At 59.6% G+C, this 26,157-nt stretch overlaps 1 protein-coding gene across 3 annotated transcripts in view; it reads right to left on the reverse strand.

Annotated features, from left to right (window-relative positions):
- Positions 1 to 2,550: 2,550 nt before the first annotated feature.
- NFIC (nuclear factor I C) overlaps positions 2,551 to 26,157 on the reverse strand; it is a 40,520-nt gene continuing 16,913 nt past the window's right edge. For 2 of the 3 annotated variants that reach the window (XM_054175498.1, XM_054175497.1), the window contains exons 2-11: positions 22,550 to 23,081; positions 11,834 to 11,905; positions 11,246 to 11,320; positions 10,971 to 11,094; positions 10,669 to 10,793; positions 8,080 to 8,208; positions 7,783 to 7,967; positions 6,329 to 6,488; positions 4,742 to 4,827; positions 2,551 to 2,787 (exon numbers count right to left, since the gene is read on the reverse strand). In XM_054175498.1, coding sequence (XP_054031473.1) covers positions 2,770 to 2,787; positions 4,742 to 4,827; positions 6,329 to 6,488; positions 7,783 to 7,967; positions 8,080 to 8,208; positions 10,669 to 10,793; positions 10,971 to 11,094; positions 11,246 to 11,320; positions 11,834 to 11,905; positions 22,550 to 23,081 — 1,506 coding nt within the window. In that variant the 3' untranslated portion in view covers positions 2,551 to 2,769. The remainder of the gene's footprint in view (positions 2,788 to 4,741; positions 4,828 to 6,328; positions 6,489 to 7,782; positions 7,968 to 8,079; positions 8,209 to 10,668; positions 10,794 to 10,970; positions 11,095 to 11,245; positions 11,321 to 11,833; positions 11,906 to 22,549; positions 23,082 to 26,157) is intronic. The other variant, XM_054175499.1, reaches the window with a different exon arrangement.

The following is a 26,157-nucleotide window of genomic DNA, read 5'->3' on the forward strand; positions in this document are numbered from 1 at the left end:
GGAGCCCCGGGCATGCAGCGACTCCCTCGCACTGATATCGGGTCCAGTAATACTTTAGTCTTCGAAGGCAAGGCACATCATGTGGTATAAAATTTCGTGCAAATTAGGAAAACATGGATTATATTTTTTTTTTCCTTTTTTTTTCTTTTTTTCTTTTTTTTTTTTTATTTCTTTTTTGTCGTTTTTTTTTTGTTTTTTTTGGTATTTTTTTTTTTAAACTTTTTTGTTTTTTTTAATACAGATTTTGTCGTCGTTGTTTTGCTGTTGTGGTTTGTTGTTTTTTTTTTCCTCCTTTTTTTTTTGTTTTGTTTTGTTGGTTTTTGTCTTTTGCTGAAGGGGGTGAGGGGGGGGAGGGGAAGGGGGGGGGAAGGTAGAGCCGGTTAATACAGTCTGCCATGCACAGCATCAGCCATCTGCGGCTGGGGTGAGCCAGGTCACCAGATCCTGTTGAAGCACCATGCAGTTTGTCTTTATTTTTTTTCTTCTTTTTTTTTTTCTTCTTTTTTTTTTCTTCTTTTTTTTTTCCTTTTTTTTTTCTTTTTTTCCTTTTTTTTTCCCTTGTTTTTTTTTTCCCCATTTTTTTCCCCCACGTGTTTCTTTTCTCAGATCTTTAAAAATACCCCAGGTTTCCCTCTCTGGCAAGCGCTTTTGGTGGTGGGTTTGTTTGGTTTTGTTTTGTGTTGTGTTGTTGGATTTTTCTCCTTTTCTCATCCTTTTGGATTCTTTGTTGGGGCTTTTTTTTTTGTCTCCCAGGATATTCTGTGTCAGCCCTTTCTCCAGTGCCATGCCGCGGGCGGGCAGGATCCGGCCTTGCTGTGCCATCCCAAAGGGATGGAAAGTTGGGGGGGGGGGATAGTGGGGACCTTGGGGTCTCTTCCAACCTTAGTTATACTGTGATACTGTGACACTGTGACCTGCTGGGATGGGGCTGTCATGTTGGTGGTCCATGGGACAGTTCTGGGGACCAGGTGGGTGGCAGCGGTGGCCTTGGTGACATCCACTGCTTCAGGACATCCCACGGTGGCTGCTGTCTGTCATCACCCATGAGATGTTCCCTTGCAGCATGGGCTCCCTGTGGTACCTTTGGGGACACACCTAGGACCTCCTTTGTGGCTGCCACAATCTCACTGGAGACGCTGGGGTGCCTTCATCCTCCTCCTCCTCGTTGCCTTGGCTGCTGCATGGATCCCTCTGATCTAAGGCACTGCCATGTCTCTGCTTCCCCTTCCTGGCCACACTGCCATCGTGTGGGACACTGGGTGCTTCCTCCAGCCAGGGGCTCCTCCAGGGGTCCTGAGGCCCTTCCCTGCCACAGTTCAGGCACTTGACACAGATCGGGGGCTCCGTGGGTCTGGCTCCGCCCTCGCTCGGGCTCCTTTTTACCATCCTTTTGTATTAAAAAAAACAAACACCCAAACCCCACCAAACCAGCCGTCCCAGCAAGCTAGTGCCAGAGGCTCCTCCTCCTCCCCTCCTCCTCCTCCCCCTCCTCCTTCTCCTCCTCCTCCTCTGTATTTGTGATTTTTTTTTCTTCTTTTTTTTTTAATGACAATTCCCTCTTAAAAGTGCATTTCCTACAAAATGTGCAACACGAGCGCACCGCTCCCCAGCCACCCGCGACCTGTCCACAGGAATGCATAGCTCAGACACACAGACGCAGGCCCCACGGCCATGCAGGGGGACACAAGGACACACAGGGGCTGGGTGATGCACACGGGGGGATGAGGAAGGCATTGCAGAGAGATGGCAGCTGGTGCCCCTGCCCAACAGTGGCAGCCTGGGTCCTGCTGGGGCCATGGTGGGAGCACCCCCATGCTGCGTCCCCGCGGGAACTGGTCCCTGCTACTGCCGCCACTATCTCCAGCTGTGCCCTTTGTGGCCACAAGCCCCCTCCCCGTGTTGCATCAGCTTGTGCCAAACCAAGCCAAGCACCGTGCCACTATGTCACCACGTCGCTGCATCACCTCATCACCACCTCACTGTGCCACCGCAGCACGGCACTGCCCATCCCCAGGGTGCCTTCACAGCAAGGAGCCTGCCGCTGCCCCAGCAGCGCACACACGGCCGCGTCGGTCGGGAATCCACGGCGGAGGTGTCCCCCCCCCCCCCAATCCCACTGCACCCACCCCAGCCCCAGGCCCCCCCCGAGAGTCTGCATGGGGCCAAGGAGAGGTGACAGGAAGGGTTTGTTCTACTCACATAGAGGAAAGAATGAGAGTCGAGACCTGTTTGCGTATCTGACCCTCTGGCAAGCGGCCGGCAGGGCTCTGACGTCTCAGCCCCGCTGCCACTCCTGGGAGCATCGCTGGCACGAGTTGTGTCAGGTCTCGGCGTGGTGCCAGTTGAGAGGGCAAAGATTTTTTTTCTTTCTTTTTTTTTCCTCCTTTTTTTTTTTTTTTTTTTTTTTGGTGTGGGTTTGGTTTTTTTTGTTTGTTTAGTTTGTTTTCCTGCTTCTTTGTTTTCTGGTGCATCTCCAGGGTAGGGGGAAGGTCCTCCTGGGATAGTTGTTTTGTTTGCCTTTTTTTTTTTTAATTGGTTTTTGTTTGTTTGTTTGTTTGTTTTTCCTTTTCAAAACAGTTTGACCCTTTTCCATCTTCCTTTCCCTCGCTCATTCCTTCGGCTGTGGGTTTTGCTTGTTGTCATCGTCGTCATGAGTCTTCACTCTCCGTTGTCACCGCAAGGCTGGGCCTGGTGCTCGAGGACAGGGATGTTCCTCTGGGGGTGCCTAAAGCAGAGGAGAAGGGAAGCGAAGGGGCGGCACGGCGGTGGTTATCCCAGGTACCAGGACTGCCGGGAGAGAAAAGAGAGTGGCATTAGTGCTCTGTGCCCCCCGAGTCAGCTGTCCCCCACACTGCCACCCTGCTTGCCTCGCCTTGTTGCCCTGCGTGGGGCTGATGTATCCACTCCTGCACTGAGTTTGTCAGTGCCCTGCACCAAAGCCACCCATGGCCCACTTTGTGGCTTGTTTCCTCTGTACTTCCATGGTGACTATGCTGCTCCTCAGGGAATGGTTCCACTTGGGGTGGGTGGTGGGTGGCAGAGCTGGGGACCCCATGGGATGGCCCCTTGTCTCCCTCCCATTGTCTCCCCTCTGAAGCCCCAAGTTCAAGTTCATCCCCCATTACCTCATGTCTGGTTTCCGTTGGCAACGAGACAGCTCAGTGCTGCTGCTTCCCTTAACCCTTCCTCGCCCTGCCACACATGACCTGAGAGCAGCAGGTCTTAGCTGCCCTCCTGTGGACACAGGCACTGCTTCCTTTACCCTATCCCTCAGTGTCCCCATGCACAACATCCCTGGGGAGGCTCATGGAGTGCGACCAGGCAGACTCACAGGGAGCTTGAGGCTGCGAGTGCCCATGACCCCTGGGGTGTTGGGGGGTGCAGAGACCCTGGCATCCTGATCCCCCAGGTTGTCCCAGGGGTTGTCCCAGTGCTGCCCCACCCTGCCTCTTTAGGGACCCAAAGGCCTTGAGGTGCACACCCCCTGCACTCTGTCCATGGCTGTGGAAACTAAGGCAAGGCAGGGGCTGTACTCAGAGCCAGGTGTCTGATGTTTGCCCCCTGCTATGGCACAGCACCCTTAAGTGTCCCAGTACACAGTCCCTGCCCTCACGGCACAGCTCAGTGTCACACCCAGTGGGTGCAGCAACCCAAGGTACCCCTGGCACAATGCTTCCACATACCCATCCCATTGCCCCAGCACTGGTGTCATCTGCCTCCCAAAGATGCTCCTGCTGGGACCACTGAGAGCAGCCAACTCATAGCACAAGTGAGGCAAGGTGCTGGAGCTCCTGCCCTAGCCTCATGGCACTGCCAACAGCACTGGCACTGGCTCATGAATGACTGGTTCCAAATTCCCCTGGACTAGTAAGAAGGCCCTGGAAAGGCGCAAGCCACCTCCTGGCAGGCACAACTGGATGAGAACATTGTGATTGTGCCCACCTGGTGACGGGGCACACAGCCCCAGTGCCCTTGTTATGGGATGTTGTGGGCACCTGGGCAGTCTGGCTGTGCCACAGTGCCATGAGTGGAACAGCTGAAGCCTGGTGAGAGGAGGGGAAGGTGCCAACCACAGGCACAGCAGCGACTCCCCTCTGTCCTGGGGGACCATTAGTGGCCCCAAGCCACCGGCAGTGCCCGAGGTCCCGGCACAGAGTGTCAGTTGGCAACACTCATGGTGGGGATGCCATAGCAGCAATGCCCACAGTGACAACGACCAGAGTGGCGATACCAAGGTGTCACGCCCACAGCAGCAATGTCAAGATAATGATGGCCACAGCAGCAATGCCTGCAGTGGCAACGCCAGGGCGGCAATGCCATAGTGGTCATGCCCATAGTGGCAATGCCCACAGTATCAGGACCCATGGCAGTGATGCCACTGCAGAAATGTCATGGCAGTAATGCCACGGTGGGGATGCTTACGTCAGCAATGTCACAGCAGTGGTGCCCATAACGGCAATGCTTGCAACGGCCATGGCCACAGTGGCAGTGCCAATGGCAATGATGCCACAGTGGTGAAGCCCATCACAGCAATGGCCACAGTGGCCATGCCCATGATGGAAATATCAAGGCAGCAATGCCATGGCAAGGATGTCCACGTCAGCAATGCCATGGTGGTGATACCCGTGACGGTGATGCCTGCAACAGCTATGCCCGCAGTGATGATACCCACGGCGACGCCACAGTGGTGGTGCCCTGGATGAGGGCAGTAGGGTCCCCCCAGCACCATCCCCACTCTCACCTGTGCCTGATAGATACTCCCAGGATCCCTTGGTCCTAATCCCACGAAGGAACGGTTCGCAGGGGGCGTGCCTGGTGCAGAGTAGGCTGGGGAACAAATGAGAGCTCATTAACAGGGCTGCCGGAGGCACTGCCACTGCCCCCCCTCAGGCCGAGCCCAGCCTGCTCCCTGGCGCTGCTGGGATCAGCGTCCCGGGCACCCAGAGCTGGCAGTTGGGCAGCGGCCCTGGCTGAACAAGTGAGTGGAGGTTGGGGACATTGCAGTGCCACCTGTGCCTGTGCACTGCTAGGGTAGGCTGAGGAGAACAAGGTGCCACGGGATGCAGGCACAGATGGGTGCTGCACTTCCTTGCTGGAGCTGACACTTCCCGAGCTGCCATGGGTTAGATGTGATGGGAGCCACCACCTCCACTCAGCCACAGAGCCCTGCTGCCACATCCATTTTCCATCTGAGTCCAGCACTGGGATTCATAACCACCTGGCCTCGGCACCTCCTGGGGACAGCCAGTGTCCCCTGCATGTGTCCTTCCCTGAGTCCAGGGATGGGGGACTGGCACTGCTCAGATCTTCCTGGTGGCTGCAGCCCCAGCACCAGCCAGTTGATGCCACTCTGTGCTCTCCCCTCCAGATCAGCCAGGCTTTGACTTCTTTGCACCACATAAACCACTAGCAGCACCCAGCAATGGCCTGTCTCCTGTGGGGACATGGCAGCCTTTCAGGGTACCAGGAGATGTCCAGTGAGTACAGGGGGACAAGGACAGGGACAACCGCCTCACAGAGTGCTGTAATGGCACAGCATCCCACCACAGTGCCACGAGCCTCGATGCCAGCCTGGACGTAATGCCAGTGTCTCCCCTCTGCAGCTTCTGTCTCAGCACTCCAAAATCCTCCTGGCCAAGGCCCTAAAACCCCCTGAGGTTGAGCAGAGGGGGACAAGCTCATCAACCACTGATGCTAATGAAGGTTCCCCAGGCGCCTCCTTGCCAAGGGCTCTGGAGGACAGAGCTTGCAGTCCTTGCACCTGTGTCACTTCACAGCTCTTGACCAGACTGGGGTGCCCCCAGCTCCAAGGATCCCCGAGGCGAGAAGAGAGCAGCCCTATGCGGCACAGCCAAGCACACTGCCCCTGGCTCCAGCACAGTGCCCACACTGGCTGCTCCCCGCACCACCGGCAGCACCACCACTGCTGGGTGGTGGGAAACAGAGGCACAGAGAGGCAACAACCTCCCTGAAAGACCTGCCTGTGCTGGCAGGGTTTGGGCAGGACACTGGCATGGGAGAGCCCTGCCATGGCTCCACTCCTGCTCCCCTGGCTGTCTCAACAGGATGTGGGGGTCGGTTGGTCCCTGGGACCAGCCCAGGACCCTTCAGCTTTGAAGGACACAACAGCTGTCTGCCCAAACCCTGCCAGCTCCGACCTTCCTGAGACCCAGCAAACTCATTGCGTGCCAGCTGCCATCCTCTCCCCGGCTGTGGGGAGGCCACCTCCACCAACACCCCCAGCAGCTCTGAGGAGGGACTCTAGGGGGGCTGCAGGAGGAGGGGGCCAGCCGGGCCGGGGAGAGGGTGGGTGCCGCGGGGTGCTTACTGGGTGATGTCGGTGAGGTCGTCCCTCCCTCGGTAGTTGTCGTGGTGGATTTGGTGTCAGGAGAGACGGCCAAGCGGGGCATGCCGGGGGGAGGTGGCGGCGCCAGCATCTGCGTGGGCAGGTAGTGGCTGGGCACTTTCACTTGACCACTTCCATTTAACTGGGGACACAACACAGACAGAAAAACAAACAGCACAAGCCATTAGGAAGCACGTGCAGCACCGGCAAAGCCGGCCTGGTGAGCTCCCAGTGCCACCTGGCATGGGCATGGAGCATCCCTCACCGATGACATGAGTTTGTTGGGTCTCAGAGTAGCCCTGAATGGTCGGCGCCGGCAACAGGGAAATCACGGCGGGGCTGGGGGGTTTGGGGAGTCAGGGGCCATAGCGGCGCATGCCAGAGTACAGGCGCTGTGCCCTCCTCTCCATGGGAGCAGGAGGCCTTTGAAGCTGTCATCTGCTGGGAAGGGGCACCTTGCAGTGGTAGTGCAGTGCTGGCCTTCAAAGACTCCTGTACCACCAGCTCCCTGTGTCTGACCCAGTGGGAGGCTGCTCCAAATCCAGTGTCTGCCAGCCTGGCACTTAGTTGTTGCATGGATGAAAAGCATCCTCACCCTGGCACTCAGCCTCACTGAGTCACCAGGTGTGCAGGTTGTGAGGTGTGGGTTGCATGGGGTGCTGGATGTGTGGGATGATGGTTGTACAGGGTGCTGTATGCGCTGGGTGTGCAGTGTGAATGGTGTGTGGGGTGCTGAGTGCTGAGTGTGTGGGGTGCTGAGTGTGTGAGGTGCTGGGTGCATGGGGTGCTGGGTGTGTGAGGTTCTCGGTGCACGTGGTGCTGGGTGCATGGGCTGCTGGGTGGGCTGCTGAGTGATGGGGCAAGGAAGATCACATGGCAGCATGGTGTGGCCCTGCCACTCCCATGGGGAAGCTGAGGGACACGAAGCAGTGGCAGGGGTGACGGGTCACCTGCCAGCTGCATGGGCAGACAGGGCACGCAGGGCACATCGCTCTCCTGGGCATGCTGGTGGATGGTGGCTCTTTGGCGATGGTCACACATCCCCCGCTGCATGCCCTGCTCCTACCAGACAGCCGCAGCCCTGGCATCCTGCCACCCTGTCTTCCCTAAGAGACAGTGCCCTGTGCTGAGCCAGAGGACAACACCTCCATCGCTGGAGAAACGAGATGCCAACACCAACCAGGCACAGCGGCGCACCCGAAACAAAGTACGGCACCAGCCGGAGCCACTCAGCCCCAGATGAAGTGACAGGAACACTCTACCAGTCTGGGTGCTGGCACCAGGGTGCCACCAGAGCACCCTGACCCCCGACGTGTGACGGTGGTGGCGGTGAACGGCGGTGGCAGCAGACGATACAGGGGACGTCGCTCTGGCAGCCCAGCCAACAGCAGCCCCTGGCACCCCACAGCGAGGTCTGTGAGGGGATGGGTCCTTACCGGTCCGGGCTGCTGGTTGGACGGGTCGCAGGCCAGCGAGACGAGATCTTTCAGCGGGTCCTGCGGGTTGAGATGAGGCGGGTACCGAATGGCCGTGTGGGGGAAGTAGGTGGAGGCTGTCTGGGGGAGGATGGAGGTGGTGGGGAAATGCAGAGCAGACGACGGGTGAGGGCTTCGAGTGATACCTGCGGGCAAGAACAGAAGGGGTCCCCTGTGTCACTGTGAGCTGGCCACCGGCACAGTCCCCCACCTGCTCACCGGCTCACTCTGCCTCGGTTTCCCTGCCGGGACACTCACCGCTGTGCACTGCGATGACAGGACGGTGGTGCTGTGTGAAACTGCTCAGCCGGGGAGAGGAGTCCTGTGGGGACGGGCTGTTGAAAGGGGACTTGTCCATCTCAGTCTTCTTCACGGTGGGGGAGATGCCTGGAGAAAGGGGAGCGCAGTGTTAGAGCCCAGCAGCTCCTGCAGAACCCCAGAGCCTGTGCGTGTACAGGAGAGGGCACAAATGTGGGCATCCCTAGGAGGGTCCTGCAGCTGTGCACCTGCACAGCCCAGGGCTCAGCACCAGGGCCAGTCTTGCTTAATATCAGTACTAAAGATCTGGATGAGGTGACTGAATGCATCCTCAGTGTCTGCCGGTGACACTAAATCGGGTGATAGTGTTGATCTGCTCAGAGGTAGGAAGACTCTGCAGAGGGATTTGGCCAGGCTGGATGCATGGGCCAAGGCCAAGTACTGGGTCCTGCACTGGGCTCACAAAAACTCCAGGCACGGAGCAGAGTGGCTGGAAACTGTCCTGCAGGTTAACAGCAGCTGAACATGAGCCAGTGTGTGCCCAGGTGGCCAAGAAGGCCACCAGCAACCTGGCCTGGATCAGGAATGGTGTGGCCAGGCTCTGTAGCTTGGAATAGAGGAGCCTGAGAGCTGCCCCATTGCTATTGATAAAGATGTGCAGGGCAGTGTGGGAAGGACGGAGCCAGGCTCTGCTCAGGGATGTCCAAGGACAGGACAAGGGGCACTGGGGGCAAGCTGGAGCAGAGGAGGTGCCACGGGAACAGAAGGGAAAACTTTGTCACTGTGAAGGTGACAGAGCCCTGGAGCAGGCTGCCCAGAGAGGTGGAGTCTCCTTCTCTGGAGATATTCAAAATCCACCTGGATGTGTTCCCATGTGACCTGCCCTGGGTGATCCTGCTCTAGCAGTGGGGGTGGATAGGGTGATCTTTCATGGTGCCCTCCAACCCCTAATATTCTGTGATTCTGAGAGGGAAGACCTCAGCCTAGACCACTGCAACTGCTTGAAAGGCGGCCTGAGTTAGGTGGGGGCTGGTCCCTTCTCCCAGTTAACTAGCAATAGGGTGAGAGGGAACGGTGTGAAATTGTGCCAGGGGAGGGTTAGGTTGGATATTAGGAGAAATTTCTTCCCTGCAAGGGTGGTCAGGGATTGGAAGATGCTGCCCAAGGAGGTGGTGGAGTCCCGATCCTGGGAGGTGCTCAAAAGAATGTAGAGACATGGAACTTCAGAATATGGCGTGATTTGATTCTGTGAACACACACCTGCCTGCCTGAATCTGCACAGCTGTGTGCATGCACAGCCACGGGCTGCAGCATGTGCATGCCCCTGCACACAGCTCTGAGCCTGTGCATCTGCCCACTCCAGCTGCAAAACTGGGTGCCCACATAGGTGTCTCCACGACCCTGCTGCCCCCACTGGGTACCCACCTCCCGTAACATCGTGGGGCTGGGGATCACATGCTGCCCAGTGCAGGCTCCAGGGCTGACCCCCCCAGGAGGCTGCAGCCCCAGCACAGTGCTGCACGCCCAGGTTCCCAAGAGACACCCCTGGGGGCAGGGCTGAGCGGGAGGGGGCATTGGGCACGCTAATCCCTGCCCCCCCCGTGGCCTTAGCTCTGACCGCTCGGTCTAGGTCCATAATGGGTTTAGCCCCTTCTCAGCCGGGGGTTAGGAGGATTTCCCGGAACATCCCGTACGGGATTGCCATAACTGCTGCCACCCGCAGCTGAGCACCCACTGCTGACCCCCCCCCCCCACGTCCTGGATCAGGATCAGGCCACTAGTAGGTGACAGGGATGTCCCTGCCTGACTCCCACTACACCTGCCCCAATGTCTGCAATACTTCAGGTAAGGAGGTTACATCTCCACTTGGAGCCCTCCTGCTCTCCCACCTGCTCCCTGCGGTGACGATCTCATGGGGCCTGAGGTGGAGCAAGATGGGGCACAGTCCCTGGAACATGTGGGGCACCGTCATGGGGCAGGACTTGCTTTGCTCAAGCCTCCTTCTGACAGGATTGGTGCCTTCAGTCCCATAGCCAAGCAGCCCTCAGGCTCTAGAAGGGCTGGGGGGTGTAGAGATGGATCCTGTCCCACCGTTGAGGGTGCAGGGAGGCAGGAGGGAGAAGGAGCCAAGGAGGGAGAAAGACAGTGGCTCCTTCGACCTGGAGTGTGGGATTCTGCATACCAGCCCTGCAGCATCACTTTAATTAGCCCAGCCCCCCTTCTTCTTAATGAACAGCTAATTGGAGCTGTCTAGACAGGAAAAGAAAAAAAAACACCGAGCAAGAAAGCAAGTGGCTGCTGTGGGGCTGGGAGAGAGCAGTCTGAGCTGGGGTGGGCCATACGGAGAGCACCTCTAGTCCATGCCTGTATGGGGAGGGTCCTGTAGCAACACAGAGGCATCTACAGAAAGCCTGTGCCCAAGCAGAGGGGTCCTACAGCACCACCATGGCACCCACAAGCAGCCCCTGCTTTGAAGTGAGGGCCTGACAGCAACACTGCAGCACAGTGTGCCCAGGCTGTGCTGCACGTGTGCCTGCAGGGAATCAGGAAGCTGTCTGAGGGACGCTACAGCAGCAGGGAGGCACCTACCCCCTTCCATGTCTTCTGTCCAGTTGCGGCTGCTGCTGGTGGGAGAGTTGGAGGAAGTGTAGTACTCGCCCCCAGGACTGGTGTCAATGTCATCCTCCATGGACCCCGACTTGTGCCGTTTGCTCCTGGTGGGCAGGGAAGGGATCAGCACTAGCCCCCAGCAGGATCTCTGCTGCCTCTCACCCCCTCCACAGCCAGCTGCCAGTGACCTGTAGTAAAGTTCAGGCTGGCCCTGGCATGGCCCCCAGAATCATCCCAGCGTTGCCCTGGCATTACTCCAGCAAGACCCTGGTAGCACCTACCCGCTGGAGGAGGTGCTGGGCAGTGTCCTCCTCATGCCAGTGCTGGAGGGGTTCAGGTCATAGGCCAGGTGGCCCTGCAGCTCCCCCAGGGAGAAGTTTGGCCCCGTGCCTGTCACCACCGGTGCTGCAAGGAGAGAGGGAATCAGCGGGGCCAGCATTACCAACCACCCAGCTGGGAGGGGAGCCCCAGCCTGCAGCTGGGATGGGGGATGAGTCTGTATGCTGCCATGACCAGGCAGTAGAGAGGTGGGGGGGAGGCATCATGTAGCACTCACTTCGGGACACCTGGATGAGCTCAGTGACACTGAACACCCCTGAGGTGACAAAGCTTTCCTGGAAGTCTGTTGAATCTGTGCAAGAGAGAGGAGGGAGTGTTGGGGTGGAGACAGGACCACCTTTCCTGCCCCACACTGTCCTGTGGTGATACTTGAGGGCACCTCAACATCCCCAAATCCCCGATAACACCACTTGTCTCCCCTCCTCCACCAGCAAGGGACCACCTTGACCAGTCCCCTGTGGCAAGGACACTCTGGGACTGCTCTGAACCTGAGTTTCCACACAGCTCAAAGCACTGCAGGGCTCAGAGCTGCACTCCTAATCCTGGGACCTCCATGGCAGCTGCTGTCCCCAAGGTACATGGCTCTAGTGGGACTCTGCCAGTCATGGGATGAGGCTGAGGCTAGCTCATTGCAGGTGCTAGGCAGTGGCTGGCTGGAGCTGGGGGGCACCAGAGCAGCTTGCAGGAGCTGTGAGTGCAGGGGACATTACTGCCCATCAAGGGGTGATGCCTCTGCCGCATGGACCCTGGGGACATGTTTGGGTGTCCCTTGACCCCTTGCCCAAGCCCTGCCTGCCCCACTCACCCAGCGTGATGGGTTTGCTGTCCTCTTGGTCCGAGCTGATGCCTGTCCGAGGGCTGCTGCTCTGCTCTGCATCTGCAAGAGACAACATCCCTTATGCTGAGCCACTCTGCACCAGTACAAGCCGTGGGGGCCCTGCTGGCTCACTGCCCTGGAAGTCTCCCCTGCCGCCTGGGAGAAAATTGAGGCATGGTTGGGCCAGTGCCTGCTACCCAGCAGGAGGGTCAGGACCGAGCCAGTGCATCTCCAGCCACTGGGAAGAGCCACTGAGAATCCCTCCCTGTGGCCTTCCCACTGGCAACTGGCACAGGGACGCCCCCATGCTGGCATGCAGAATGCTCCCTGCAGGAGGGTAACCCATGGCATTTGACCCACCTTGAGACAGGGTGACAGCCACCTGGACATGTTTGTGCCTCCCTGCCTCTTCTTCTCCCTCCAACTGCCCCACACGGCAGTGTTAGCAAGGCCAGGCATCACCCTGGCCCACCCCATGGTACCTCATCCTGCCTCTTCCAAGCCCCACAGAGGGCAGCAGGGTCTCCTGGCAGCACCTCTCTAATCCTCAAAGGCCCTGCCATCCCCATTCCTTCTTAGCTGAAAATAACCTGACTCAGATGCTGAGCTCAGCAGTTCTGGAATGCTCTAGAATAGCATGGCACAGCATGGCAAGGCAGCATGCCCCCTGCTCCAGGGCCTGAGCTGCACTTGTGAGCATCCTCCCTCCTCAATGCAGGCTTGGCCATGTGCCCCTCACCTGGCTGCTCCCAAAGCCCTTCCAAAACTGTTGCCATATATTCCCCCTCTGCCTTGTCCTTCCTCTTGCTTTTTCCAACCCTGCTTTTGGCATTTCACAGTTGGCTGATGCCAGAATAGGGCTGCAACAATCCAACCCCCACTGTGCAAATGCAGCAGCCACCAGGGCCAGACTACCAGCCACACCTTGGGGCTTTTCCCTTTCTTTCCTTTTTCTCTCCCCCTTCTTCCTCGCTCCCCGCCCTGTGCTCCCCTCCAGTCCCTTGTGCACACAGGCCTCTGGCAGACGTTATTTTTGGCCAGACAGGCCAAGTTGTGCAGGCAGTGTGGCTGTGCTGCCCCTAGCCCTGACGCCCCCCCACGCTGCCTGCGCCACCCCCAGGGCCACTCCATGCCGATGCCAAGCGCAGCCATTTTGTCTCGCTCCCCAGTTGCCAGGGTTTCTCCCCGCTCGCTCCATGCGCACCGGCCTGGCAGCCTTTTCATGCTGGTGGCCCCATGGCATCCCGCCCCGACGCCACGTTCTGCTGCCAGCCAGCACCGTGCCCGTGCGCTTGCCCGTGCCCTTGCCCGCACAGAGCTCTCGACAGGCAGCCATTTTAGGGAGTAGAAATTCCCCCAGCAACGAGCACAGGGCTTTTTCCCCTCCCTTCACTCCATTTTTCCTTTTTTCCCTTTTTTCCCTTCACTTTGAGAGCAGCTGCGTTCCCAAGTGTGTGGGAGTGGGCAGTAGGAGTGAGCAGGGCACACACAAGCTGGGGAAGGGGGCAAGCAGCAGAAGGGACCCCCTGCGCCTGCGGACACTGCGTGGCCGGACATGGCCCCTCCTCACCTCTTAAAACAACAAATCTTGCAGCGGCTCTGGAAGTGGTTAGTGAGCGATGGAGCCCAGCCAAGGCACGGGCGGCGTCTCATGGTCACAGCCCCGAGGCCAGCCTGGCTCCCCGTGCCCCACTCCCTGCTGACACCCTGGGGCTCCTCGCTGCCCACTCCTAGGGGTACTTGGTCACTGGGTAGCCCCCCTGGGCCATGCCCTCATCCAGCAGCCTCAAATTGTACCAGATGGGCCTTGGTTAGGCCCACAGGACCTTCCACAAGTGCTTGCCCTGAGATACCCTGCGCAGCCTGCTTGCCCCAAGATAACCCAAACAGACTTTTCCTCACCCTCAGATGCACCACGTGGAACTTTGCTCCCCTGGAACATCTGGTGCAGTCCTTTGCTCCTCCTGAATCTGCCTCACCTTGGACCCTGTTCTTCCAGGGCACCAGGTAGGGCCTCTTGCTCACTGTGGGCAGCCCTTGCCCCCTTGGGTGCCTGTGTCCCTATACCTACACCACTCTGACTCAGGACAATCGGGGGGCCTCTCCTCAACCCAAGCACTCTAGTCCTAGATATAGAATCCCACGGAGTGCTGGAGACTTTCTCAAGCTTCAAGATTTGGCAGTAGCACTGTCCCCTCCAAGCAACCTCGTGTACCCACTGACAGAGGGCAGGGGCCCATGGGCTTGGTACCCCTCCAGCTGTCGGTGATCCTCATGGCTGGGCCAAGCAAGCTCGCCAGCAGATTTCTGGCTGCCTCCTGCTGCGGCGCAGTGCAGCTGGGCCAAACGCTGCTCTCACCACCATGTGACGGCTGCCTGTGGCTGGCTCATACTAAAATGGCGTAGGGATTGCCAGGCTCCTGTTGCGGCCTCACTCCCCACAAGGGACGTTTTGGGGAGATCAAATCCAGCACCCAGCAAGATGCTTAGCCACACCAGGGTGGCAAAAGAAGCCTGGGCAGTCCCTCTGGGTACACCAGCCTTGCTGATGGAGGGCATTCTGCACCCTTACACACCCTGAGGGGTGGGGAGAGTGAGGGTGGCTTTTGCCACACTCTGGGGAGTTCAGGGAAGAGGAGATTCAGTACCAGAGTCCCCCCTGGTGTGGAGGGGGAGGGTGCTCAGTGCCCAAACAGGTCTATTCGATCACTTTTAAAAATAGCAAAGTGTGTGCCCAGAAGGGACAAGGGCTGCCCGGGCTCCCAGCCATGCTGGCAGCCTGGACTGATGCCACACATTGAATTATGGATCCCCAGCACTCTGGCCCCACTGGCTGGCAGGGTGCCAGAGACCCCACAGCGACTCCTTGCCCACAGCCTTGGCACGTGGGAAGGACCACCGGGCAGCAGGGACAGCCCTGGAGCGGGATGGGGGGTGTCCCTGCAGGATGGGTGCCCCTGGCGCTGGTGGGACTGCGGGAGACTGCTGGCTCTGTGCCCGAGCACTGCCGGTAACAGGGCACGGTGTTACTGGCAGTGCAATGGGGCGCAGGCGCAGAGCCTGGAGGATGCCAGGGGCTGGTGGAGGCACTGGCACCAGTGTGCATGGCCCAGGCACCTCTGCAAGGGCAGCAGGAATCCTCCACCCTCAGCTCTGCTAGTGGCAGTGCAAAAGATGGGAAAGAGATCAGCACTGCTGCTTGCAGACTCCTGCCCTGTACCTCAGTATCCCCTGGGGCCAGGACTAAGTCCTCTGGGGAATGGCTCCCCTGATTCTTCCTGTGGTGGCGCAGTCCCAGCACCTACCCAGGAGCAATGCACAACTCCCTTGGGTGCCAGCGGCTGCCTCTCCCCGCAGCATGCATCACCAGGGCCCAGAGCCAACAGCCTGCTCAGGACGGGGACACCTGGAGACCTGAAGCAACTTGAGTGCTGTGGGGCAGCAGCCCGACTCCAAAGGCTAGGGTTGGCTGTGCCTGCAGTGTGGCATGACTTGAGGCGCTCTCCCTGCAGACCCCCAGCATCCCTCACCCCATAGGGGCCCCACTGGTCTGAGTGGCTCTGCCTGTCCTGCTGCTGGCCAGGCCTGGGTGGCCCTTACATAAAACCCGGAACAGACCCACTTGTGTAACCTCTTTTATATAACACCCCGAGAAGCGCCGTGTGTCCCGGGTAAATCCCGGCTCAGCCAGCCCAGCCGGCGCACCCGGGGCGCTGCATCCCTCCACCGCCTTCTCGCTAAACGCTCCGCTCCCCCTTCCGCCCCCGGCGCCACGCCGGGAGGGCTGCGGTGGTGGAAGGGCATGAGACAAGTTCGCTGGGTCTCAGCCCGCCCGAGAACGCCGCGGGGGTGGCGGTTTCTCCTCCCTCAGCGAAGCAAAACCCGGGGGAGGTGCCGGCCGGAGGCAAGCCCTTAGGAGGCGCGGGGGGGCCGCTCCCCGCTGCCACGTTCGCGGGCCGCGGGCCGCAGCCCAGCTGGCCTGGGCGGGAGCTGGCGGAGGCGCGCGCACGTTGGCGGGAGCCTGCGAGCGGGGCCTGTCCTCGCCTGACCCCGGCCGGCGCGGGAAGACGGCAGCGGCTGGGGGGAACCCCCCCAGGAGGGCGGCCTGGCTGCCCCTTCGCTCAGCCCTGCCAGGGCTGGGCCTCATCCAGAGCTGCTGGCGCCCGTGAAGGCAAGCGGGGACAGATGGCAGAGGACAAAGGGACAGGCGAGTGTGGGACGGACAAAGGGATGGCTGAGCCCCCTCTGTCCCCCCTCCCTATGAGGTGCTGGCATCCAGCCCTTGTGCTTTGGGTTGACGAGACTGGGGGCTCTGTGGGGGGCAGCTGCTGTGAAGAGATGGGACAGAGGAGAGAAAGGAAAGGAAGTAAAGGGAGGAAGGAAGGGAGAAAGGAAAGGGAAGGGGAAAGGGAAAGGGAAAGGGAAAGGGAAAGGGAAAGGGAAAGGGAAAGGGAAAGGGAAAGGGAAAGGGAAAGGGAAAGGGAAAGGGAAAGGGAAAGGGAAAGGGAAAGGGAAAGGGAAAGGGAAAGAAAGCCGAGAAAGATAAGAGGAGAACAGAAAGCAAAAAACTATGGGGAAAGGAAAAGAGCTGAAAGGGAGGGAAGCAAGGGAAACCAGAAGAAAGGCAGGAGGGAAGAAAGGAAGGTGGAAAGGAAGAAGGCAATTGAGGGGGGTATGGGGACACCTAGCTCTGCAGGTGCAGCCAGAGGGTCTCCTGAATGGTTCCCTGGTAGGCTCCTGCCTGCCTTGCCAATGGTCCTGGTCCTGGGCAGCTGCTGGGAACTGCCATCATCTCACTGCCTCACCAACCCCAGCCCCATGGCACAGCACACCCTTACAGCATGGCATGGCCCTACAGCATGCGATGGTTCTGCAGCAGGGCACAGCCCCTGGCTGTGGCACAGCCAGCTCCCCAGAAGAGTCAGACACTTTTATTGCTCCCAATTCCCATTTCATCCCCACACTGACTGCAGGCATTGCTCCCAGTGCATTGTGGGAAACTCCCACCTCAGGGACAAGCCATACAGGACTGGAGGGGCCAGGTTTAAGCCTTCCCCAGGGCTGGCTGGGACCCCAGCGTGGGGGCCAGCATGGCAGGAGACCTTAAGCCCCAGCTGGTGGTGCAAACCTGGCTTTGTGGCACAGTGGCATGCCAGGGGCTTGGTGGCATCTGTTCTTCCTCCCTTCATGCCCACCATTGCCGGTGGGAGGGAGCACCACGAGCATCTGCTGCTCCAGCTGTCCCTTGCCAGTGTAGCACAGAGCTGGGCACATGGCCAGGATGGCAACTGCAGCTCTGGGAAAGGCTCAGTACTTGCCAGTGTGGGGGTACAGTGATGGCAAGGGGGGGAATGTCAGGTGCTTGTGAGACAGAACTCATCTTTTATTCACTGGGTGCCGAACGGCACTCCAGCTCCATGCCCCCCAGTCTGGACACCACAGGTTGTGGCACCCTGTGCCATGTCCACAGAAGGCACTGCTGGCTGAGACTGTGGGGCTGAGCATCGGGCAACTCACTTCACTGGTGAGGCAGAGCTGGGGCATGGTGGGGAAGCTGGCTGGCTCCAGGCACCACCACCTCGGCGCACTGCGGGAGCGCTGGGGAAGCCCTGACCTCCTCAAGGTCACCGGTGCATCAATCCAGACAGCTCCAGCACGCTGACACTGCCCTTGCTGTTGCCACTGCCAGGCTCATGGTGGGGCTGGGAACAGGGACTCTGGGTCCCCTGGGCAGTGACACCACAGGGCACTGGGATGGCTGGGTTCAGCACACCCTGGTGACCCCTTTTACCCCACTGCTGTAGCACACAGCTCTTAGAGGCAGGAACCCAGCCCCTCGCCAGTGTCTCCTGTCGCCCCCCGGGTGGGTCTTGCCTCTCCGTCTTTCTCCCCTCAGCCCCAGCCTCACTGGTTATCCGGCTGGGAGCAGAGACACCCGGAACGGGAGGGGAGCTTGCAGATGTTTATCTGTGCTGGGAGGGGTGCTCCGGCTCACCTGCCCAGCTCTGTGAACAGCACAGCCCCAATATTGTGCCCCCCATCACTCTCCTCACAATCCTGCTCATGAAGACTTGTGCGGGGGCTGGTGGAGCAGTGCCGCCTGGGGAAATGCCTGCTCCTCCATCTGGAGGGACCACGTAGCCGTTTGGCACGGCCGGCCTGGCACAGCCAGCAGTGTGCTCAGGACAAGAGCCTTGGCACAGGCTCCCCAGCAGATTGGTGCCATCTGCCTTGCACCTCAGCCAGCGGCGAGGCTGTGAGGGGAGATAAGGGTCTGCCACGCGGTGGGAGACATAGATGCTGGTGCCGCATGCAGGTCCCTGTGTCTCCTCAGGTGGTGTCCACCAGCAGTGAGGTGGCCGACTGCACACAGCAGCGTGCCAGGGTGCCAGGAGCAGGATGCCACTGTGGCTCTTGTTGCCTGCTTTCCCTGGGCGCTCATCTCCTCCCACCCTGCATGGCCCTGGGGCAAGCAGCCACCAGGCCCTGCCAGGGGAAGCTCACTGCAGGGTAGAGCTTTGCCCCTGCCACCTTGCTGAGCATGTTGGCTGTGGGGTCACTCTCAGCCCCAGCAAACCTCAAAGGGTGTGAGGGACCAGCACTGACACTATCCTGCCCTCCCCCAGCTTGTGGAGCCTCAGTAGGATGTGTATGGGGTTCAGGGGTGGGGAGAGACCATGATGAGGATGCAGGTACGAGATACAGGGGTACAAGGAGAGGTGTTCAGGGACTGAGGGTGTTGGAAAGGGGATGCTAGGATATGGGTGCCAGGGTAGGGGTCCAGAAATGTGGCATGCAGGGATGGGAGCATAGGGATGGGGATGCAGGGATGGAAGCACAAGGGTGAGGGCACAGGGAGGCAGACCCACGGAGGTGGGGAGTACTGAGGTGAAGGTACAGGGATTGGGGCACCCCTCCTCCTCCTCCTCCTCCTCCCCCTCCCCCAGACTGACTATTGCCGTCGGGAGCTGCTGGGAGGAATCTCTCTGTAATGCTTCGAAGGTCCTGGCACCATCGACTGGGGAGATTGATTACCATTTTACTGCAATGCTTTTGACTTTCACCAGCGACCTCCGAGCTCCCCCCTCCCAGCCTCCCCCTTTCCTCCCCCCCCCAGCTGCACACCCAGCTCTGGGCTGCAGCGCCGTCCCCTCCCCCACTGCGGTGTGCTCAGCCCAGCCCCGCTCACACTGAGCACCCAGCCCCGAGCACCCAGCCCCGCTCACACCGAGCACTCCCAGTCCACCAGCCACCCCTGTCCCCCAGCCCTTACCCAGCCTTACTGCCACCCTGCACCCAGCCGCAGTCTGCTCTGCCCACAGGGGTGCCAGGGGCCGCAGCTGCGGGGCAGGGTGCACTGGAGGACACTGCTGCACTGCTGAGCACTGGGGAGTAGACCCAGGTGGCCGGCACTGATCTGCACCCCGTGGCAACCTGCCTAGAGCCAGCACGGCTGGGACGGGTCCTTCCTCCCGCCTGGCACCGCTCATGCCTCAGTTTCCCCACGTGTGCCCGCGGGCACGGAAAGCCGGGCGGGTCTCCCAGGCAGAGGGATGGGGGCAAGAACGCGGTGAGAGGAAGAGCTGGCCCCAGCCACCAGTTCGGAGTGGAGACGTGGGCAGGAGCCAGCTCCCCCCGCCGAGGTGCTCCTGCCGCTGGGTGGGGAGAGCAGAGCTGGGGGCTCCTCCACCGCCTCCCCTCCCCGGCGTTGCCAGAGCAGCGCTGGGGAATTGTGCTGACAGCAGCAGAAACGGCCGGGCGTGGGCGGCCGAGAGGCAGCCCACGTGCTGCGGCCTGAGAGCTGCGGGCCGCGGGCAGTCGGCGCTGCCCAGCCGGGAGCGCCCCACGCAGGCCTGACCTCCCCCAGCCTCCTCCGGCTCGCTCCAAGCCCTTCGAGGTGGGGATGCTGCAGGGTGAGATCTGCAAAGGGGCAAGGCCTGGGGCAAAGGAGCAGGCAGCATGCTGGGCAGGGAAGAGGCCAATGAGTGAGCAAGGCTGTGGGGGCACCCAGCGCACCCCAGAGCAGTGCTGCTGCCTGGCCTGGCCACGTAGCACAGGGACCCGCTGGTGTTGTGGCCGCCCTGGCATCCCTCCTTGCCTCAGTTGCCCCACTGATGAGGCAGGCCTGGTAAGCCCTTGCTAGCCACAGCCCCACAGAAAGTGCCTGCCATAGGCTGGGGGAACGCTGAGCACCCACTTCACTGCAGCAGCCAGCAGCAGCCCAAGGGGTCTCATGGCCTTTGCAGATGGTGCTGCTGGCCGTCCTGGTCCCCCTTAACCAGGGCAAAGAGCGACCTTAACAGGGAAAGTGAGCGGCTGCCAGGCCTTATCAGGGAGTATTTACAGCCGCTGTGTTCCCAATTAGACAGTCAGGTGACTGCGGCTGCTGAGGTCCCAGACGTGGGGGTCAAGGTCGCCGGCAGGGGTGGGGGAGGGGAGGTGAAAGAGGGGCAGCTACTTCCTCTGGGACACCCACTGGCTGTGGCACAGCCAGGGGACCTGCTGGCATAAACACCCCTATTGGGGCACACCAACCTATGTATCACAGACTCCTAGAATGCTTTGGGTTGGAAGGGACTTTAAAGTTCAAACATCCAGTTCCAACCCCCCAGCCATGGGCAGGGACACCTCCTGCTAGAGAGTAGTGACCCCATCACTGTTGCCTTAGGCATCCTGGTCTCTGCCATCACCATGGCCATCACACAGCTCCCAGGCCAGTCCAGCCCAGTACAGGGTACCCTGCATCCTAACATCATGACACTATACCACCAGAGCAGGGTGCCCCTAGTCCAGCCCAGTACACAGCACCACCCTCCCAACCGGTGTGAGGTGGCATGTGGCAGCTCAGTTAAGCCCTGTGCCACATCCCTGTTCAGCCCAGCATAGCTGTCTCAGCCCAGTACACGACACCCCCACACTCTGCCTAGCAGCCACTGCCCCATCCTGCACAAGGCACCCAAACTCCCAAACCAGCCAGTGCACAGAGCCACCCTCAGCACAGCACCAGTGCACAGTTCCCAGTGCACTGCTGAGAAACAGCAGAGCCAGGCCCTATCCTGCCTCTGAGAGGGGGAACAGCACCATGCATTCACACAAGCTGTGTGCAACCACACAGCTGTACCCACCCCCACTGCTGATATCCCATGCCCTCCACCTGCTTGGGGTCCCACCTGGGCCTTGGGACGGAAGCTGACCACAGCTATTCACTGGCTGAGGATGTGCCCTGCTTTCCACACAGCCATGAGGGCTTGGCATAATCTCCCATGGGACATGCAGCTCCCTGGGGAGCATGTGGCCTGTGTGTCCACTGTGCCTCAGTTTCCCCAGTAATATTCTGTGCACCCCACCACTGCCCAGGCAGGGACAGAGCTGTTTCTGTCTCTCCATGCCATGCCCACTGTGACTCACAGCACTGGCACCCATTTTGTTGGGATTGCTGGCACTGTGGTTCCCTCCATGGTGTCACTCTCCATCCTTGGGCCCTGGCCAGAGCTGGGCAAGATGCCATCAGCCCTATGCTTCCCTTGCAGCAGCGTCAATGGGACCAGGCTTATATGTCCAGGGGGCACAGCTAAGGGCATCACCCAGTGCTGTGGGGGTGAGCAGAGAAGTTTCTGCCAGGAGGGGACTAATGTCCTGGGGTTCCCACACACCTGGGAAGCCTGGCCTGGCCATGCCTGTGCCACAACCACTCCCTGGGGCTGTGTGTCACAGACCCCCTTGGCTCTGCATCATCCCTCTGAAACCAAGTCCTGCTCTCACCCACAGGGATCACAGAGCATCTCTACAGGCTGCTCACTTGCTCAGAGGTGCTGAGTGATGGTCAGGGTCTGTGAGGCACCCTAGCTGCTATGAATGTGTGTGTGTCAGCATGCCACCAGTTAGGAATGGCAAACCTGCCCAAATAAAATAAGATTTGACCTGAGCTACAACCTGAGCTTCCCCTTGCCAACCACACAGGGAAATGGTTGTGAGCCAGCAGCAAGGACAGTTCAGGGACCTAATCCTCTGAGCCTGGAAATCACTGTCTATCCTGCCCACGGCTTGTTTCCCCCTTTGATCATTGAGGCTTCACAAACAGCTCTGCCCCTCCCTTCTCCCTGGAGTGAAATCAGTCCAGTTCTCCCAGGGGGTCCGGGGGATGTCTGGGCAAGTGAAGGGCAGGGAAGCAGCATCCCCTCGATGCGCAGCAGGAGCTGATGGGGTTTGCCACTGCTGGTGTTACTGCTAACCCCTCCCCAGCCAGCCTTGGCTGCTCCTGTCCCTGCCTTGGCCACCCGCTGGGTGAAGGGCCAGGACTACAGCCCACGGCAAACTAGCGCTGCTAGACGGCTGCCAGCTCCAGCCCTTGGCAGACACGCCAGCAGCATGCTGCCCCTTCCCTGCCCACGCCACAGTCAGGCCGGCACAGGATGTGGGGTTAACCCCACCCAGGTCCCCTCCCTGGGAATGCGCAGCGCCGGAAGCACCTTCAAAGACCACTTGCCCCCTCCTCTCCCTTGACACATGCCTCCCAGGGCAGCCAGCTGCGGAAGAGAGGCCACATAAGCAGGGTGGGGGTCACCCACTTGGGCAGCAGTTAGGAGCAATTTTGGAATGGGATGGACATCGAGGGCACAGGAAAGCTGGAACACCCCCACCTCCCCCATCCCTTAGCAGCGGAGATGCACCCCAGCTCTGCCCCGCAGGCAGACCTGCACTCACCTCTCTCCCGAACAAAGTAGGCCAGGTAGAGGTCGAGCTCCTTCACAGAGACACTGATGTGGTGGGGTTGGACACAGAGGATGGGATTGGTGCACTGGCCTGACTTGACCAGGCGCTCGCCGTCGGTGCTCTCCAGCGGGATCCCTTTGAAGAGGATGACCATGACCAGGTCCAGCCGCCACACCTTGTCGGCCTGCCGCAGGCAGTCGATGCGGCGCATCTTGCCCTTCTGGTCGGGGTTGGACAGGACGCAGCAGGAGGGCTTCTTGCCCGTGATGGAGAGCACAAAGTCCTCGCGGCACTCGGGCCGGATGTCCTTGCGCAGCTTGGCCAGGAGGCGCGAGGCCCATTTCTGCTTCACCTCTGGCTTCTCACTCAGCAGCTCGTCCTTTACTGCCCTCTCCTCATCTTTTGTCATCCTTTTCTCATGCTTCTTGAAGTACTTGCGCTTGCGGGCCTGCAGGTTGAACCAGGTGTAGGCAAAGGCCCGGACATGGGGGAGCAGCGCCTCGATGAAGGGGTGGAACTCATCCTGTGGGAGCAGAGGGACAGGCAGTTACTCCTGGCTGAGCCTCCCCTCTGAGCCAACCCCAGGATGGCTGGGGAGCCTGCAGGGACCTGCTGGAGGATTCCCCATTGGGTCACATCCCAAGACAACCAAGCAGAAAGAGCGGTGGCAGAGGTGGCTGCCTGCCAGGGATGGGGAACCCCTTCCGCACCACAGGGTCCCATCCCAGCAGCGTCCCGTAAGTGCCACTGGCTGCAATTACCCCAGGCCCAAAACCTTCTAAGGGTGGCTGAGGCATACCTGAACAGTGGTTCTGCAAAGGCAGGCGTTGGCATGAGGCAGGCTCCTTGGCAGCACCTGGAGCCTCTTTCTTACCCATATGTGTTTGGATCTGCTCGTGAGAGGCGCAGGAATCCCACCTGAGATCGCACTTGCCAGAGCCACGCTGCTGGTGCCAGGCACTGCCAGACTGCAGCACCCAAAGAACAGGTCCCCCACATTCCCAGCATACCAGGTGCTCCCACATGGGCTGCAGGTGCCTTGGACCTCTCTGCTCCCTCTCTATCAGCAGTAAACTCCTCCAGTTTTGCCCAGTGGAGGCCAGCACAGCAGCTGGCACCCAGCCTGGTGCACAAGGCATGCTCTGCCTCCTCTTGGGGAGTGCTGCCGAACCAGTCCAGCCCCAAAAGAAAACAAAGAAAATGCATCCCCCTTCCCAGTCCCTCTTTCCCACAGCACATTTTTTATTGCTTCCCAGTTTGGAAAATCAGTGCTTCCTGGATTGCTGGGGGCAAACACAAGCCAGGATGGAGAGGTGTTAGGACCCATCCCATCAGGGAGCAGCACAGCTTGGAAAATGGCAGGGAAAGGTCTGAGCATCCCGAGCCAAATACTGCCCTTCCCCCAGAAGAGATGATGTAGAGGAAGGAGCCCAGTTCAGCACTTGAGTTCTGCTGCAGGCAGCCTGGCAGTTGGCTGGTGGCAATTGCCACCACTGTGCTGCAGCCTCAATTCACAAGGTTGTGCCTGGGTTTGGGTCACCCTCCCCTGGGGAGGGCACCAAGGGCAAGAACTGCTCTAGAAAGAGAACCTGAAGTGGCCATGGGCAGGAGCCAGTGAAGGATTGAGCCCTGGCAGTGGGATGGGGTGAGTGGCTCTAATAATGGTGGCTGGCCCCACACCCCAGGACAGTGATGGCACTCCCCAGCTGAAGCAGCTGTGTCCCAAAATGACCCTACTTGGTTGAAACAGTGTCCCTTGAGGGAGGCTTTGAGCTTGGACTGGCCCCACATGGACTCAGTACCAAGTGCAAGTTGCCCCCAAGTCCAACACAGACCCTATTAACCCCAAGCCAGCTCCTGCACAAGCCCCTGTGAAACCCTAAACCTGCTCCCCTGGCACAAACCATGCTAACAGCCAGCGTAGGTCTCTTGGCACAGCCTCTGGTGTGCCCTGGATCAGTGTCCCTTATGCAGACTACATTGTGATCTGCCACAGACATCTTGGCATAGACCCCACCTGAACCTGGCACAGATGTCAATAACAGCCAGCACCAACCACCAGCACAGCCCCAGTAACTCTGAAAAAGCCCCTCAGGCACAGAGCTTGTTATTTGCCAGCACAGACTCATGCCCCTGCCACAGACCTCCTCGCCCCTGGGAGCCAACAGCCCAAGCTCAGGACCCAGCTTCACCAAACTGGTGATTTCCACAAGCGTCCTCCCATACCCGACAAGAGACAAGGGACCCACCCTTGCTAAGGAACCCATCCCATCCATGGGGACCTAACCATGCCAGGGCAATCTTCCTGCTGGGAAACCCATCCCTGTCTGGGGGACCCATCACCATCAGCTGCTCCCAGGGCGGCTGCAGCCCTGCACAGACCCACAGGGTCTGCTTCGCTCCGCAGCAGCAGCTACTAATTCAGTACAGCTGGGCAAGGGCTGGGCATGTGTCTTAAATCGGGAAGGAAGGTCAAAGAAAAGTAAGACAGGAGCTGAAAAAAGCAGCAGCAAGCTCCAAAAACAATACTTGGTGAGGGCAGTGGGTGGTTGATCTTCCTTGGTGGCCGGAGATACAGAAAGATCTACAAATTGATGCCATACTCTGGCCCTGCCACCCTTCCCAGGCAGGGCTGGCCGCAGGGCTGGGGAAGGGGGACACGTGCCACTGTCCCTGTCCCTGCTGTCCTGCTGGGTGGTGGAGGCACCACTGCAGAAGAGTTGGTCAAGAACCAGGTTTTCCCAGCTGGGTGAGGCAACACCCTTGGGTGCTGCTGTGAGATCCAGGGGATGCTCAGTGCCTGGCCACAGGGGTGAGAACTGCAGTTCCCAGTTTCTCTGGAGCTGGGAGCTGACGCCAGATTTCTCTCCCTTACCACACTGCCAAGGACATTCAGATCCCACCTGAACCCATGTCTGGGACCCCCAAAAAACCCACTGTGTGCAAAAGGCCCTGCGGTGCTCAGTGCTTTTGAAGCTATTGTGGGCCACCCCCCTCCCCAGGATTACAGGAGGATGGGAGCTGCACTGAAAGCCAATCAGCCCCTCGCCAACTTTCCCTCCCGCCCAGCTTATGCTGCGCCAAGATGCTGAGCACAGTTAAGCTGCTTTAGTGGGGCCAGGCAAGGGTGGCTGGGGGGCACCAGAACCAGATGGTGAGACAAGTAGGATGGATGCAGCTGGGTGCTGAGGGAACAAGCACAGGACTTGGGGACCTTCCCTGTGTCCCTGCCTCTCTGTCGCATGACTGGCACCATGCAGCCAGTGAGCCCCTCAGCTGGGCACACCACTCCAGCTCACAGCAGCCAGCTTCGTGCCCAGCTCCACTTCAGAAATTACAGGCGGGGGGCACTCTCTGTCCCCAATCCCTGCAGGGCCCCTCACAGCTGGCAGCAGAGAGTACTGGCACAGGGCTGGTTAAGTGTTTCTCCTGCTGTTTTCCCTTTGTGGGGCTGGAAAGCAGAGACATGCTGCAATACCCCAGACGAGGCTGCACCCGGGGCATTTCCGGATGGGAATCTGGCAGCAGAGCCTGTGCTTGGGCCTCATCCAGCCCAGGCTTGTAAAGCCCCAAGACCCAGGGAGGATCACGCCTGCGTC

Source organism: Dryobates pubescens, chromosome 31, assembly GCF_014839835.1.
Source record: "Dryobates pubescens isolate bDryPub1 chromosome 31, bDryPub1.pri, whole genome shotgun sequence".
NCBI classification, from domain to species: domain Eukaryota; kingdom Metazoa; phylum Chordata; class Aves; order Piciformes; family Picidae; genus Dryobates; species Dryobates pubescens.